This window comes from Trachemys scripta, chromosome 2, assembly GCF_013100865.1.
Source record: "Trachemys scripta elegans isolate TJP31775 chromosome 2, CAS_Tse_1.0, whole genome shotgun sequence".
Lineage (NCBI taxonomy): Eukaryota > Metazoa > Chordata > Testudines > Emydidae > Trachemys > Trachemys scripta.
Window position 1 is genome coordinate 123745402 of NC_048299.1, and position 16767 is coordinate 123762168.

Genomic DNA, 16767 nt, shown 5'->3' on the forward strand with positions numbered 1-16767 from the left:
TTGTCCTATAGTAGCCACTAACGGTAATGGAAGCTATGTGCATGCACAGAGAAGAGAGTATATCATGTACATTTACATTTTCATAACATCCATGTCAGTGGTTCGGATCAGTACAAACTGAGGCTTCCACTAGCCTTGTAGCAAATGTATCCTTTTTATGGTTTATGGTTTGCTTAGAGTAGTAAATGAGTATATGAATATTCTTCTGTGTGTGTCTCTACACTGGCATTAAAGTGGCCTGTTGAAATGATTCTTAGACATGCAGAAATGAGTTGCTGGAAATAATTCAGTACTTAGTGAGTGGGAGGCCATATCATTTAAAAAAAAAAAGCACCACAATTTTTTTGGTCTTATTTATTGTTTGTATTATGACAATGCCCAAAGAACAGACTGGGTTCTATATATACATAGATCCCAATACAGCAGTCAGATTCATGCAGGTTTATCTCTGTGGTTTGTAGAATCCCACTAAGTCATCCAGTCTAGCGTTGTTGACATAAGCGAATTTACAGTTGCTAAGGATGACTCATGATATCAGTGCTACCAAGGAAGTAAAGACCTGATTGAGAGGGGTTGTGATTTAGATTCAGAATGATGAAAATTCTTTGGGGGTTTTGTTTTGTTTGTCTGTTACACCTATCTAGTAAAGAGAGTTCTAAACCAACGTGTTTTTAGGAATCCCACATTCTCTGGCCTTGGCTACACTTGCGAGTTACAGCGCTGTAAAGCCGCCCCCAGCGCTGTAACTCACTCCCCGTCCACACTGGCAAGGCATTTGCAGCGCTGTATCTCCGTGGCTGCAGTGCTGCATGTACTCCACCTCCCTGAGAGGAATAGCGAGTATTGCACTGCCGCTGCAGTGCTGCGGCACCAGTGTGGCTGCCCAATGCACTGTAACTGGCCTCCAGAAGTATTCGGCAGTATCCCACAATGCCTGTTCTAGCCACTCTGGTCATCAGTTCAAACTCTACTACCCTGGCCTCAGGTAACCAACCATGTGACCCTTCCTTAAAATTCCCTGGGAATTTTAAAAATCCCCTTCCTGTTTGCTCAGCCAGGCGTGGTGTGGAGTGCTATCAGCGAATCTTTCCAGGTGACCATGCCTCCACGTGCCAAGTGAGCCCCAGCATGGAGCAATGGCGAGTTGCTGGACCTCATCAGTGTTTGGGGGGAGGAAGCTGTCCAGTCCCAGCTGCGCTCCAGCCCGTAGGAATTACGATACCTTCGGGAAGGTATCAAAGGACATGATGGAAAGGGGCCATGACCGGAATGCCCTGCAGTGCAGGATTAAAGTGAAGGAGCTACGGAGTGCCTATTGCAAAGCCTGCGACGCAAACAGCCGCTCGGGTGCTTTCCCTGCAACCTGCTGATTCTACAAAGAGCTGGATGCGATACCTGGGGTTAACCCCACCTCCACTCCGAGCACCACCATGGACACTTCAGAGCCGGTGCGGGGGAGGGGAGGAGGAGGAGGAGGAAAACAGGAGTGAGGGTGATGGGCCGGATGGAGACAGCCCGGAATCCCTGGAGGCATGCAGCCAGGAGCTCTTCTTGAGCCAGGAGGAAGGTAGCCAGTCGCAGTGGCTGGTACTTGGTGGAGGATAAACAGAAGAGCAGGTTCCCGGTAAGCAGGTTTTATTTCGGGAAGCAATTTTTTCGGTGTGGGCTCTTTGGGAGAGGAGGTTAGGCATGCATGCCTAGATGCGAAATAGTGCATTGATGTGGTTTATCCCATCGCGGTAATCGGCCTCGGTAATCTCTTTGAATGTCTCATCGAGAATGTGTGCACAGGTTTATCGGGAGTGGTCCTTGTCCCAGCCAGGCTAATGTGTCCGCACCACTGTGCCGCGAGGGGCGGGGGGACAATTGCTGCACACAGGCAAGCTGCCTAGGGGCCAGGGTGGAAGCCACATTGCAGTAGAAGACCCTCCGCAGGCCACCCTCAGCAGCGAGATATTGTTCAGGACGAACTCCTGTGGAAAATGGTGGGACAGTGTTCAGTGTAGGTGCCCCCTGAAGCTGTTGGCTCTCCCCAAGGCACAGAAACCCAGAGGACAGTGCAGCCCTGAAACAATCAGTCCCCCTTGCTCACCATTTTGAGGTTCCCGTGGGTTATGTGTGCTCTGTTTGGGACGGGAAAATTATGCTATTGTGTAGACCCTGTGTGTGCCCTCCTTAAGTGTGGGGGAAATCTTTACTCTGTCTGGTATAAACAATGCTGCCTCTGTTAAATGTTGCATTTTGCCTATACAGCTGCAACCACCTTGAGACCTCAGCCGACCCTCTTATTGCCTGCTCAGAGACTGCAAAGACTCAGGAAGAGACCGCGAAAAACCAAAGAAGACATGCTGCAAGAAGTGATGCGGCAATCTATAAAGAGAATGAAAAAGCACAGACTGGAGGGAGAGAGAAAGCAGGATCCGCCAGGAAAACGCAGCGCACCGGTGGCAAAGCACGGATCGGCTCATAAGCATCCTGGAGCGCCAAGCAGATGCTATACAGGAGCTTGTAGCCATGCAGAAGGAGCAGTATCATAGAATCATAGAATATCAGAGTTGGAAGGGACCTCAAGAGGTCATCTAGTCCAACCCCCTGCTCAAAGCAGGACCAATTCCCAGCTAAATCATCCCAGCCAGGGCTTTGTCAAGCCGGGCCTTAAAAACCTCCAAGGAAGGAGATTCTACCACCTCCCTAGGTAACGCATTTCAGTGTTTCACCACCCTCCTAGTGAAATAGTTTTTCCTGATATCCAACCTGGACCTCCCCCACTGCAACTTGAGANGCATAGAAACCTTTTGCTCCCTGTGGGGAATTGGTAGGCACCCCTTATGAGATGGGCCACAACAGGGCAACTGGGCAGAACGAAGGTGCTGGACCAAAGCCGCCCTCCAACGTGGACAGCCAGCCCCCTGCAGCTAACCTACCCCTATGCAGAACATCTGAGAGTGAGTCTGAGGAGGAAGACACAACCATGGTGTATCATAGAATCATAGAATCATAGAATCATAGAATATCAGAGTTGGAAGGGACCTCAAGAGGTCATCTAGTCCAACCCCCTGCTCAAAGCAGGACCAATTCCCAGCTAAATCATCCCAGCCAGGGCTTTGTCAAGCCAGGCCTTAAAAACCTCCAAGGAAGGAGACTCCACCACCTCCCTAGGTAACGCATTCCAGTGTTTCACCACCCTCCTAGTGAAATAGTTTTTCCTGATATCCAACCTGGACCTCCCCCACTGCAACTTGAGACCATTGCTCCTTGTTCTGTCATCTGCCACCACTGAGAACAGCCGAGCTCCATCCTCTTTGGAACCCCCCTTCAGGTAGTTGAAGGCTGCTATCAAATCCCCCCTCATTCTTCTCTTCTGGAGACTAAACAATCCCAGTTCTCTCAGCCTCTCCTCATAAGTCATGTGCTCCAGACCCCTAATCATTTTTGTTGCCCTCCGCTGGACTCTTTCCAATTTTTCCACATCCTTCTTGTAGTGTGGGGCCCAAAACTGGACACAGTATTCCAGATGAGGCCTCACCAATGTCGAATAAAGGGGAACGATCACGTTCCTCGATCTGCTGGCAATGCCCCTACTTATACAGCCCAAAATGCCGTTAGCCTTCTTGGCAACAAGAGCACACTGTTGACTCATATCCAGCTTCTCGTCCACTGTGACCCCTAGGTCCTTTTCAGCAGAACTGCTACCTAGCCATTCGGTCCCTAGTCTGTAGCAGTGCATGGGATTCTTCCGTCCTAAGTGCAGGACTCTGCACTTGTCCTTGTTGAACCTCATCAGGTTTTTTTCTGCCCAATCCTCTAATTTGTCTAGGTCCCTCTGTATCCGATCCCTACCCTCTAGTGTATCTACCACGCCTCCTAGTTTAGTGTCATCTGCAAACTTGCTGAGAGTGCAGTCCACACCATCCTCCAGATCATTAATAAAGATATTAAACAAAACCGGCCCCAGGACCGACCCTTGGGGCACTCTGCTTGAAACCGGCTGCCAACTAGACATGGAGCCATTGATCACTACCCGTTGAGCCCGACGATCTAGCCAGCTTTCTATCCACCTTACAGTCCATTCATCCAGCCCATACTTCTTTAACTTGGTGGCAAGAATACTGTGGGAGACCGTATCAAAAGCTTTGCTAAAGTCAAGAAATAACACATCCACTGCTTTCCCCTCATCCACAGAGCCAGTTATCTCATCATAGAAGGCAATTAGGTTAGTCAGGCACGACTTCCCCTTCGTGAATCCATGCTGACTGTTCTTGATCACTTTCCTCTCCTCTAAATGTTTCATAATTGATTCCTTGAGGACCTGCTCCATGATTTTTCCAGGGACTGAGGTGAGGCTGACTGGCCTGTAGTTCCCCGGATCCTCCTTCTTCCCTTTTTTAAAGATGGGCACTACATTAGCCTTTTTCCAGTCATCTGGGACCTCCCCCGATCGCCATGAGTTTTCAAAAATAATGGCTAATGGCTCTGCAATCTCACCCGCCAACTCTTTTAGCACCCTCGGATGCAGCGCATCCGGCCCCATGGACTTGTGCACGTCCAGTTTTTCTAAATAGTCCTGAACCACTTCTTTCTCCACAGAGGGTTGGTCACCTTCTCCCCATGCTGTACTGCCCAGTGCAGCAATCTGGGAGCTGACCTTGTGCGTGAAGACAGAGGCAAAAAAATCATTGAGTACATTAGCTTTTTCCACATCCTCTGTCACTAGGTTGCCTCCCTCATTCAGTAAGGGGCCCACACTTTCCTTGATTTTCTTCTTGTTGCTAACATACCTGAAGAAACCCTTCTTGTTACTCTTAACATCTCTTGCTAACTGCAACTCCAAGTGTGATTTGGCCTTCCTGATTTCACTCCTGCACGCCTGAGCAATATTTTTATACTCCTCCCTGGTCATTTGTCCAATCTTCCACTTCTTATAAGCCTCTTTTTTGCATTTAAGATTAGCAAGGATTTCGCTGTTTAGCCAAGCTGGTCTCCTGCCATATTTACTATTCTTTCTACACATCGGGATGGTTTGTTCCTGCAACCTCAATAAGGATTCTTTAAAATACAGCCAGCTCTCCTGGACCCCTTTGCCCTTCATGTTATTCTCCCAGGGGATCCTGCCCATCTGTTCCCTGAGGGAGTCAAAGTCTGCTTTTCTGAAGTCCAGGGTCTGTATTCTGCTGCTCTCCTTTCTTCCTTGTGTCAGGATCCTGAACTCGACCATCTCATGGTCACTGCCTCCCAGGTTCCCATCCACTTTTGCTTCCCCTACTAGTTCTTCCCTGTTTGTGAGCAGCAGGTCAAGAAAAGCTTTGCCCCTAGTTGGTTCCTCCAGCACTTGCACCAGGAAATTGTCCCCTACACTTTCCAAAAATTTCCTGGATTGCCTGTGCACCGCTGTATTGCTCTCCCAGCAGATATCAGGGTGATTAAAGTCTCCCATGAGAACCAGGGCCTGTGATCTAGCAATTTCTGCTAGTTGCCAGAAGAAAGCCTCGTCCACCTCATCCCCCTGGTCTGGTGGTCTATAGCAGACTCCAACCACAACATCACCCTTGTTGCTCCCACTTCTCAACTTTATCCAGAGACTCTCAGGTTTTTCTGCACATCGGGATGGTACCGCAAACGTCCCCCCGCCCCCTCTACAGCCCTTGTCCCCAAACTCTTTCCCTTGTGCTCCACTGTTACCTCCAACCCACTTTCCCCAACTTCTGGGTTCTTCACACCACCAGCTGCCTCCAACACCAATATCTTCACCACCCAGCCCTGAAAACCACAACCCTTATCTTCTGCACTCAACCCCCATCACCATGCAGTATAGCTATCCTGAAGTGCAACAGTCACTCTGGGGAAAAAGGTCCTGGCCTGCAGCTTTCTGAACAGCCAAGTGTTCCGAAAGATGCGTGCGTCATGCACCTTTCCTGGCCAGCCTGTGTTAATGTCAATGAAACGCCCACGGTGATCCACAAGTGCCTGGAGAACCATAGAGAAGTACCCCTTCCGATTAACGTACTCGGATGCTAGGTGGGGTAGTGCCAGAATAGTAATGTGCGTCCTATCTATCTCCCCTCCACAGTTAGGGCACCCCATTTGTGCAAAGCCATCCACTATGTCCTGCACATTAGCCAGAGTCACGGTTCTTCTGAGTAGGATGCGATTAATGGCTTTGCAAACTTGCATCAACACGATTCCAACGGTCGACTTTCCCACTCCAAACTGGTTTGTGACCGACCGGTAGCTATCTGTAGTTGCCAGCTTCCAGATTGCAATAGCCATCCGCTTCTCCACTGGCAGGGCAGCTCTCAATCTCGTGTGCTTGCGCAACAGGGTGGGGGTGAGCTCCTCACACAGTCCCATGAAAGTGGCTTTTCTCATCCAAAAGTTCCGCAGCCACTGCTCATCATCCCAGACTTCCATGACGATGTGATCCCACCACTCGGTGCTTGTTTCCCGAGCCCAAAAGCGGCGTTCCACGGTGCTGAGCATATCCATGAATGCCACAAGCAATTTCGTGTTGTACGCGTTATGCGGCTCAATCACATCGTCGGACTACTCACTCTCACTGTCACTTTGGATCTTAAGGAATAGTTCGACAGCCAAACGTGACGTGCTGGCGAGACTCGTCAGCATACGCCTCAGCAGTTCGGACTCCATTTCCCGCAGACAGATCATGCTGCACAGAAACCGTTGAAAATGGCGCCAAAGGTGGACGGAAACAAAGGGATTTCTGGGATGCGAGGCGATGCATCACGGGGCATTGGGACAGGACCCAGAATCCCCCGCACCCACGCCCCCTTCCCACAACCCACGGCGCCAGAATGGGAAGAGGTGCTCTGTGGGATAACTGCCCATAATGCACCTCTCCCAATGGCGCTGCAATTGCCGCAAATGTGGCCACAACCATGCGCTGGCAGCTGTCAATGTGGACAGACTGCAGCGCTTTCCCTACTCAGCTGTACAAAGACAGGTTTATCTCACAGCGCTGTACAGCTGCAAGTGTAGCCAAGGCCTCTGTTAAAGGTTGTGAAAGGACCAAATCCACACATCTGGGTCCTCCAACAAGAACAGAAAAGATAAAACTTGACATTCCTGATATTCCTGGGGAAATAAATAAGCAGAAAACAAAACCAAATCAGGGATGGGTAATATTTTCATGTAATCAAAGGAGCAACAGAGAACACAAAGGTAAACTATTTACTGTTCTCATGTCATCTTTATGGGAAGTACTTGTTTGGTAGCAGAGCTTCTTATTGTGTAATTTTACTTATAGTAGCACATCTTGTGTATTTTATACACATTAACAATTCTTATGGAAAGAACATAAAGCCAAACCCAAAAGGTGAGGGCAGGAGCGGCGCCAGGGATTTTGCCGCCCTAGGCAGCAGCGCTTCTCCTCTGAGCATTCAGCGGCGGGGTCCCTTCCGCTTCGTTTCTTCGAGGCACTTTGGCGGCGGGTCCTGGAGTGAGTGAAGGACCCGCCGCTGAATTTCCACCGAGGGCAGCAAAATGCCGCCCCCCAAATCCTGCCGCCTAGGGTCGCCTAGTGGAAGCGCCGGCCCTGGGTGAGGGAGCCTTCAATCTACTTCAGAGCAGTTGTCTCTTCCTTCCACACTCTCTACAGATTGATGTGGGGGCATCTCCAGGCCTGTTTGGCTGGAGGTGGCCTGCTACTGGAACAAGTCTATTTTGTCAGACATGGCAAGTTGGCACCAAGCTTTGATTTACTGATGAGATGAAATGTTGCGCATATGTGAGAATTTTTTTATTAAAGTTTATTATTTGTTTTGATAAGAGAAGACCACAATTTGTATAGCTTTGCAGATCTCTTCAACTACAAGTTCCCTCACTCCTTGTCCAGGGAGCAGCTGTACCTGAATGGAGAGGTCTTCTATTTGGCTAGGACAAATCAGGGAAAAATATACCAGGTCTAGGCGTAGGTTTTGTGGGGCTTGTGTGACATCTGACATGGGAGGCCTGAGGGGCAAAATTCCCTTGTGTCAGGTCAGGGACTAACAGCTAGCTGAGTTAAACTAATTTTTCCAATAGGGAAAGGGGCATGACAATTTTCTGATGTCTCCTACACGCACTTCTATGCAGCTGTGCATGCACCCATTAAGGCAAGGAGGGAGCATGCCCCGTGCCACCTCTTCTCTTTTTTTACCTCCTGACTTTGCACTTAGAGGGTAGCACAGAAGCCAGCATCTGAGAGTGCAGGGAGAGAAGGTCTTGACCTAGCATTGGGCACTCAGGAGTGACCTCAGCTGGAAGGTGGCATATGGCCTAGCAACAACAGCTAAGCTGCCAGGGCATCTCTGATGCTTTTATGGTATATCTGCACCGGGGGAAAAAAACAACAACCAACAACTCTCAGTGCCAGGGTCTACATGTTCAGGCTTGCAGGGATCACACTAGGGCAATAAAATAGATGTGTAGCCATTCCAACTCAGGCTGGAGCTCAGGCTCTGAAGCGTTTGGTAGGAGGGTGGGGTTCAGAGTTCAAAGCCTGAGCTCTAGCCTTTCTTTTTCATGTGAACTACTAGCTATTCATGTGATTCCAAACTTCCCTACAGGGATATTTTAGAGGGTGTAGATGTCTGATTAATCAAACTGACAGTTGATATGCTTTAGCCACTAAGCTCACAGTGCAGCTGTAACCACTTTTTTTCTTGCTATGGACAACTTGACTCATCAAACAAGCTGAATTGTTTTCACCTGAGAATTTCAGATGCATGTAAATAAATGCCAGAGTTGATTAAGTAGTTCTTGTGAAAGCAACATATAACACTTAACAAACAATCAGTTAAAAGTGAGATATGCAAAAGATGCATTTTCCAAATGATAGGTGGGCAGATACTGTAAAGGGCCATATTTTCAAAACACCTCATCTTTGGATATGCAAGTAATGATGTGCTCAGAATTTTGCCTTTAATTGATTGGCCATACAAATGGTGTGAGATTAAAGACTTGTTGAAAATTTGACCCTAAATGTGCAGATGCCATTATTTCACAGGATTAGTATGGATACCCTTGTATTGCTTTCACACTTTACCCCTCTCATCCTGTTTCATAAGATTTTTGTAATGTTACTGAGTGCAGGTTTTTTTTTACCATACTGCAAGACAGTGCTGTTTACATCTTGTAAAAAAGAAATGAACACTGATCTGTTGTGTAACACGACTGGCATTCTTTAGGTTAATTATACATACATCATAGATTTAAGAGATGACCAGGCAGTTCAGACTTCTGACATGAGTTCATGCAATCTGATAGTCTTTTTTTCTTTTCTTCTTCTATACAAACTGTTTCACATGTTAGAATAGGTTAATAAACAAGAGGTTACAAGCCCAAAAAGTAATACAAAGTGAGAGAATGTTGCATCCCCCAAATAAACTTGTCATTATTTAGAAGGCTTACTATGGTCTCATGCAGATATGGAAGAAAAGAGAAGAGAGCATAAAAATGTGGGATAAGGAGGAAAGTGAGAAACCATCCAATTGTAAAAAACAACACTGCCAGGATCAACTCTTTGACTTGACTATAAATGTGTATTGGGTTATTCTTTTTAATTTGCCTTTTTTCCACTTTTTTTGTAGTATAATCTGGTAACAGAAAAGGACCCTCTTGTTATTGTTATTTCCACTACTGGTACTGGAGACCCTCCAGACACAGCTTGCAAGTTTGTTAAGGAAATTAAAAACAAGACCCTGCCACCTGATCATTTTGCACATCTACGTTATGGATTGTTAGGTAATACAGTATTTCCTGTGTCACCTTTTCCTGCACTTCTATATCAGTATCCGAAATTAATTTGTCACTATATTGTCCCCACTGTACTGTGGTATCTTTTAAGTAATTCTTAAAATAGTAAATAAGCCTATTCATAGTTGTGAAGGTATAAGGGATACCATTTGATTGAGGTCAGAAGCCAGTGGCTCGCTGACTAGCACTGCTGGCTGTGCTTGGTAAAAGATCTGCAGCTTAATTGGCTGATTCTCATAAAAGGAAGAGCAAGAAATGATAAGGCACTGTAGTACCTGACAGAGACTGGAGCTACTGCTGGAAGGAGCTGTTCCCTGAAACAGAAATGAACAGAAGGGAGACTGAGAAGTTTTTATCTTGTTTGTTGAGGAGACTTGAATTAAAAGAAAAAGAACCATAACAACTAACCCTGCTGGAAACTAACTTCCCTAGAGACGGTGAGACAGTTCCTGGCAGAATTCCCCAAGGGCGGGTGGGGGTTCAAGAAGAGCAAGCCAGGGTCCATCCAGAAGAGAGTGCTATGAGACAGGCCCCAATCTCTTACAATACAACTTTTATTCTTCTATTATTAGCTGATTTTATGTGTAATAATTGTGGAGCAGTATAGCAAGGATTTGTCATGAATGTGATTCAAAATTAAAATGTGATTTATCAATTTAATATCCATTGGACATCCTGGGGGTGAGAAGTAATTTGACACTATAAATTGAGATAGGAGGTGTGGGTTTGGAAAATATTTGTATTACCAAATTTATAATAAATTGACTGTGTCAGTTTGGAGATGTGAAAGTGTAAAAAATGTCAGGTTTTTTTTTTTTAATCTGAAAATTCTTAATACTTGTGCCACGACCTATTTCAACAATAATGAGAAACACCAAATGGCTTTTGTTAATTAAGCTACAGTTAAAATTGTTAACACTTGTCAGTAACTTAATGGGGAAAAATCAAAGAATATTGAGGTAAAAAACCAAAACCCAGACAGTTCTGGAAATGCAGAAGTTCATCTGAAAAGCTTTAATTCCACTATCAGAGAGCTGCTGACTGTTCAATCTGCATTTAAACTATCAGGCTAAAAAACTTTGTCATGTGTATTCTGAAGTTTATTTTTAGTTATGAGAGTTTTCTGAAGAGTATAAGAAGTTTGCAGCCATAGTCATATTAATTCTGGAGAAGATACTGTATTTATTACTCATTGCAGATGGACGATTGAGAATGTGAAACAGCATTGATTTTTTGTAACTAATTTCATATTTGCTAGCTATGTGTGTAATGACATCTTTAAAACTAACAGTATACCTACTGAGAGGGGACATAACAGTTTTCAAGTACATAAAACATTGTTACAAGGAGGAGGGAGAAAAATTGTTCTCAACCTTTGAGGATAGGACAAGAAGCAATGGGGCTTAAATTGCAGTAAGAGCAGTTTGGTTTGGAAATTAGGAAAAACTTCCTAACTGTCAGGGCAGTTAAGCACTGGAATAAATTGCCTAGGGAGGTTGTGGAATCTCCATCACTGGAGATTCTTAAGAGTAGGTTAGACAAACACCTGTCAGGGATGGTCAAGATATAACTTAGTCCTGCTATGAGTGTAAGGGACTAGATTAGATGACCCCTCAAGGTCCCTTCCAGTCCTAGGATTCTTTGTGAATAATGGGGAAAGATATCATAGCATATCAGAGTTAGCAGGGACCTCAGGAGGTTATCTAGTCCAACCCCCTGCTCAAAGCAGGACTAATCCCCAGACAGATTTTTGCCCCAGATCCCTAAATGGCCCCCCTCAAGGATTGAACTCACAACCCTGGGTTTAGCAGGCCAATGCTCAAAGCACTGAGCTATCTCTCCCCCCATAAAAATTCTCTTCACCCCAGATGGGACTTGAACTCACAATCCCTGGTTTAGGAGGCCAATGCCTTGGTCATTAGGCCACTGGGGCTACCATGAAAAAAACCCTTTGTTATGTTAAGTACATCTTTTACTGTGGCCTCTCTAGCCATTGAGAAGGCAGTGAGAATTCCTAATCACAGCGTAGTTAAGAGCAGGTAGTCTCTCTGACTTTGCGCTGGATCAGTATCTTTACTAAGGCGATTGAGGTTATGGACCTAAGGGTATGTCTACACTTACCATTTAAAGTGCAAAAAGTTTTTGCGCTAAAACCACGGGAGCGTCTACACTTGTTAATGACTTTTTGCAGTGAAACTCAGAAGGTTCACCGCAAAAAGAAAACCACCTTCACGCGAGCCATACAGCTCTTACCGCCTTTCTTTTTGCATTGCTGTGAAAGTGAAGACACGTTCTAGCAGTGTAAACATCTTTTGGCCTCCGGCGGGTATCCCACAGTTTCAAAAGTGATCACACTGGCCAGCATCTCCGCTGCTCTGACGCACTGATGTCCACCCCTTCGACTGTAAACCCTGGGAAGTTTGAAGCTCCCTTTCCCTTTGTTTGTAGATGTGGCAGGGAAAGCAGCCAGACAGCAGGAGGTTTTTAAAAAAAATCCCATGGAAGACACAAGGAACTAATGGGGCTCCTAAGACATGAAGCAGGGCAGCACAAGGCACTGAGCAGGGTCCCAGAATGCCTTCCGCTCACACCCCCCTTCCCCAAGACCTATTGTGAGAGCTGCACTGTGGGATAGCTGTCCTACAGCGCTACTCTCAGCAGCGATAGAAGTGCTGGTAGTGTAAACACTCTCTGACGCCTGAGGAATTGAGTGAATACACAAATCAGCACTTTACTTTCACCAGTTCCCTATCACCAGTGAAATTTACAGTGCAAAAACTCTGTAAGTGTAGACATACCCTAAGAGTTATGCTTGGATATTTTTTACTCAGTATCTCTGATGGTTCCTGCGCAAGACAATGGTGAAAATTTCATGATTCATGTATTTCCATATACCTCTCTGGTTTTAAAATTTACCTTTACTTAAATTTTCCTGCATTTATAATGTTTGTCTCTTTTTCTTTTTCTCTCGAATATGTTTAATATGTTTTCCTTGGTTAATATATGTCACTAATTTAAACATCTTAGCTCTAGCTGAAATAAATTTATTTCTTCGGTATTCACGTGAATTTACAACCTACAGTTTGTTTTTAGTTAGTTTAGGTGTTTTGTGTTTCTCTGACAACAGTTTCTGATGATAAACACCTAAAACATGGCAGGAAGATGTTGCTTGAGGCATTTTCAGTGCCTACAACTGTTGCAATAGAAACACAACATGTTGAACTTGGAACTGGGCAGGTAAATGAAGAGGAACCATTTGTCAACTATACCTTAATAATGTAATCAGCTATTCAATTTTCAGTTCACATGTGTTTTGTTAATTTAGGATTTAAATATATCTACTTTCATATACATACTAACTTTCCTGTTTGTGAGACAATTGAATCATAGAATATCAGGATTGGAAGGGACCTCAGGAGTTCATCTAGTCCAATCCCCTGCTCAAAGCAGGGCCAATCTCCAGATAGATTTTTGCCCCAGATCCCTAAATGGCCCCCTTAAGGATTGAACTCATAACCTGGGGTGTAGTAAGCTGTTGCTCAAACCAGTGAACTATCCCTCCCCCCGATTGGTTTTCACTGTAAATTTTCACTGTAACTTTTATATCTATTTGTTAGCTATAAAACCTCTTTACATGAATTTTTCAGGTCTGGGAGATTCTGAATACATGTTCTTCTGCAATGGTGGGAAGATAGTAGACAAACGGCTCCAGGAACTCGGTGCACAGCATTTCTATGAGACTGGACTGGCGGATGATTGCGTAGGGTATGAGCAGAATTAGTTTAATTGTTTTTTATTTTCTCCCAATAAACATGGGATTAAAGATGAATCCTGCCAGTTACTGAGTACTCAGTGAAGCCAGTAGTAGTTGATGATGCTTAGCATCTGAGTGGATTGAACCCAGCGTGAGCTAGAAGAATAATACTTATCTTCAGTGAATTTGAATGGGCCTGTTCACTGAGAAGTGATAACTGTCCACAACTCCAGTGGGAAGCTGTGAGGGTTCAGCACTTCTGAAAACTGCATCTGAAGACCTTTTCATAAACAGTGACATTCTTGGCCTTTTTCTACCTATATTATGTGTACAAGGTTTTATTACTAGTTTTTAGGTTTAACCAAAGAAAATTCAGTCTTATAAATACAAAACAACCACAGTTCAACAATATCTCTATAGTCGAAACAGTGGGTAATGTGACCTCTACCTAGTATATGGAGACTGGATTCAAACAAAACTGTGACCTCAGCTTCATACAAAGGAGATTTACCCATCTGAGCATACCAGTTTTCGTCTCGCAATAGGTGGAGTCTTCTGTGCAGTTTGTTTTTGTCTCTCCCCTTCCCCCCCCTTCTATAGTAGCAGGATTAGTTTGAGTACTCCCTAAAATTATCCTTTTTTCCTCTATAAAACGGCCCACTAATCTCAGTGTTTTCTTTAGAGAGAGAGATTTTTACTGAGAGAAAATAGTTTTTTTTCTTGTTTTCCTGATTTCATTTTCCATCAAATGGAGACCAGAGTCTTTGCTATATATATTTGTTAGGCGTATGAAGGTGCTGGACAGAATAAAACATACAAACATTGCCACAACCGTAAGACTTATTTTTGTGTTTTAAAAAAATTGAACTTTATTAGTTATGTCTGTAGCTTACAATAAACAGCTGAAAGTCATGTGTTTTCCAGTTACTCCTTTTTTAATTCCTTATGATGAGCTTCATCATAAGAAGATAAAAGTTGTATAGTTGGCAGAAAGAGAGTGCTTTTCCCCCCTAAATCTGAAAAAAAAAAAAAAGTGATGTCAAATGCAAACATGAATTTGTAGTAAAGGAAGTCCTCTTAATAGTAACTATTTGTGTACATGTAATGAAAAATGAAAAGTGTGATCAAGTCTTTTTGATCTTTTGGTTATTTGTAAGAATTAAAAGTGAAGTAAGTCATTCTTTACCTCCACTTTGCCTTGTTTGTTTCAGTTTGGAAATAGTGGTAGAGCCATGGATCGATGGGCTTTGGCTTGCCCTTAGAAGAGAATTTACGTCACGGAACATAAAAGAAGACATGAGCAACAATCTCAGGGCTGTATCTAATGGTGTCTCTGCAATGACTGTGGACCCAAGCATGTCAGGAGCATGCAGCTTAGACTCAGAAATACAGCATTTGAAGCTAGAAGATTTAGAAGTGAAGGCTACTGATACTTTATCCCAAAGACCAGCTAATGTTCATTCTGTCGTGTCTGTTCAAAATACTGAACCTTCACTTGATCGATCAGTCCCTCCTCTTTCAAAGTCCACTCTTAATATTCCTGCTCTGCCATCAGAATATATAGATGTACAGTTTCAGGACAGCATTGACCAGGTAAGGACTTCAGAGTTTTGGATGATAAAAGATAGAAAATTCTGATCAATGGATGTTTTCACTCATGATCCTATAGTTAAATGGAGTGTAGTTGTAGCTGTGTCTGTCCTGGGAGATTAGAGAGACAGGGTGGGTGATGCAATATTTTGTATTGGACCAACTTCTGTTGGTGAGAGAGACAAGTTTTCGAGCTGAAGAAGAGCTCTGTGTGGCTCAAAAGCTTGTTTCTCTTGCCAGCAGAAGTTGGTCCAATAAAAGACATTACTTCCTCCACCTTGTGTCTCTGTAGTTAAATGGGACATTTGAACAAATTTCTAAGGCATATATGTTTCTGAAGGAAGCAGATTTTCATATTACTTTATAAGTAACAAATGTCTGCTTATATCTGAATATTTGTCAGTTTAGCGGACCGTGACCTTATAAGTATAACCAGTTACATCAGACAAGAGGATAAGCCCTCTCTAAGGAAATCACACCAAAATGCCAGGAAGTAAACAACTTTAATTGCTGGAATCATCAAAAGTTTATTTTGTAGTAATGAAAAACTCCTTCCATTAAAATCAGTCTAGTCCAATTTTAATACAAAACGCAGTACTTTACAAAAGTCAGAAATGATTGTGCAAAAACAGCTCAAAATATAGCTTCATAGTCAATAACTGTGACAAACTTGGCACTGTAATAACATCATACTAGTTTTACTGTTGTAAATTGAACAATAAATTGCAGATTAAAAACTAGCAAATGGTTGATATTAGTGCTTTAAGCTCAATATGCTTTTACAAAGAAGCCATTTTAAACTATGGTATACTGTGCAAAACAAAACAAAGCCTGCACAGCCTCAGCTTGTGATCTGTTGCACTCTATAGCTGTGAAGCCCAGAATGGTCTAGAAAATACAGCTAAAAACAGTACTTTGCTTGCCAGACCGTGAGCATTTGGTTCATTTGGTTATATTTCTAAGTTTCTTTCAGATGACAGTTGGAATTCTGACATGCTCTTTGTTTTACTTTAGTTTTGAAATAAAATCCCATGTGAACTTGGAGGTTGAGAGAGATCGTGTTTGCTTTTTTTAATTTTTATTATTTTTAAAAATCAAGTTGATAGCTTGATCGTTCCCCTTTATTCGACATTGGTGAGGCCTCATCTGGAATACTGTGTCCAGTTTTGGGCCCCACACTACAAGAAGGATGTGGAAAAATTGGAAAGAGTCCAGCGGAGGGCAACAAAAATGATTAGGGGTCTGGAGCACATGACTTATGAGGAGAGGCTGAGGGAACTGGGATTGTTTAGTCTCCAGAAGAGAAGAATGAGGGGGGATTTGATAGCAGCCTTCAACTACCTGAAGGGGGGTTCCAAAGAGGATGGAGCTCGGCTGTTCTCAGTGGTGGCAGATGACAGAACAAGGAGCAATGGTCTCAAGTTGCAGTGGGGGAGGTCCAGGTTGGATATCAGGAAAAACTATTTCACTAGGAGGGTGGTGAAACACTGGAATGCGTTACCTAGGGAGGTGGTGGAGTCTCCTTCCTTGGAGGTTTTTAAGGCCCGGCTTGACAAAGCCCTGGCTGGGATGATTTAGCTGGGAATTGGTCCTGCTTTGAGCAGGGGGTTGGACTAGATGACCTCTTGAGGTCCCTTCCAACTCTGATATTCTATGATTCTATGATACTATGA

At 44.2% G+C, this 16767-nt stretch overlaps 1 protein-coding gene across 6 annotated transcripts in view; it reads left to right on the forward strand.

Moving 5' to 3' along the window:
• MTRR (5-methyltetrahydrofolate-homocysteine methyltransferase reductase) overlaps window positions 1–16767 on the forward strand; it is a 122959-nt gene that overhangs the window by 9102 nt on the left and 97090 nt on the right. For 4 of the 6 annotated variants that reach the window (XM_034761519.1, XM_034761517.1, XM_034761520.1 and 1 more), the window contains 3 exons: window positions 9585–9738; window positions 13398–13515; window positions 14716–15097. In XM_034761519.1, the coding sequence (XP_034617410.1) occupies window positions 9585–9738; window positions 13398–13515; window positions 14716–15097 (654 nt within the window). Of the gene's footprint in view, window positions 1–6982; window positions 7177–9584; window positions 9739–13397; window positions 13516–14715; window positions 15098–16767 lie in introns of those variants that run through there. The other 2 variants (XM_034761521.1, XM_034761522.1) reach the window with 2 other exon arrangements.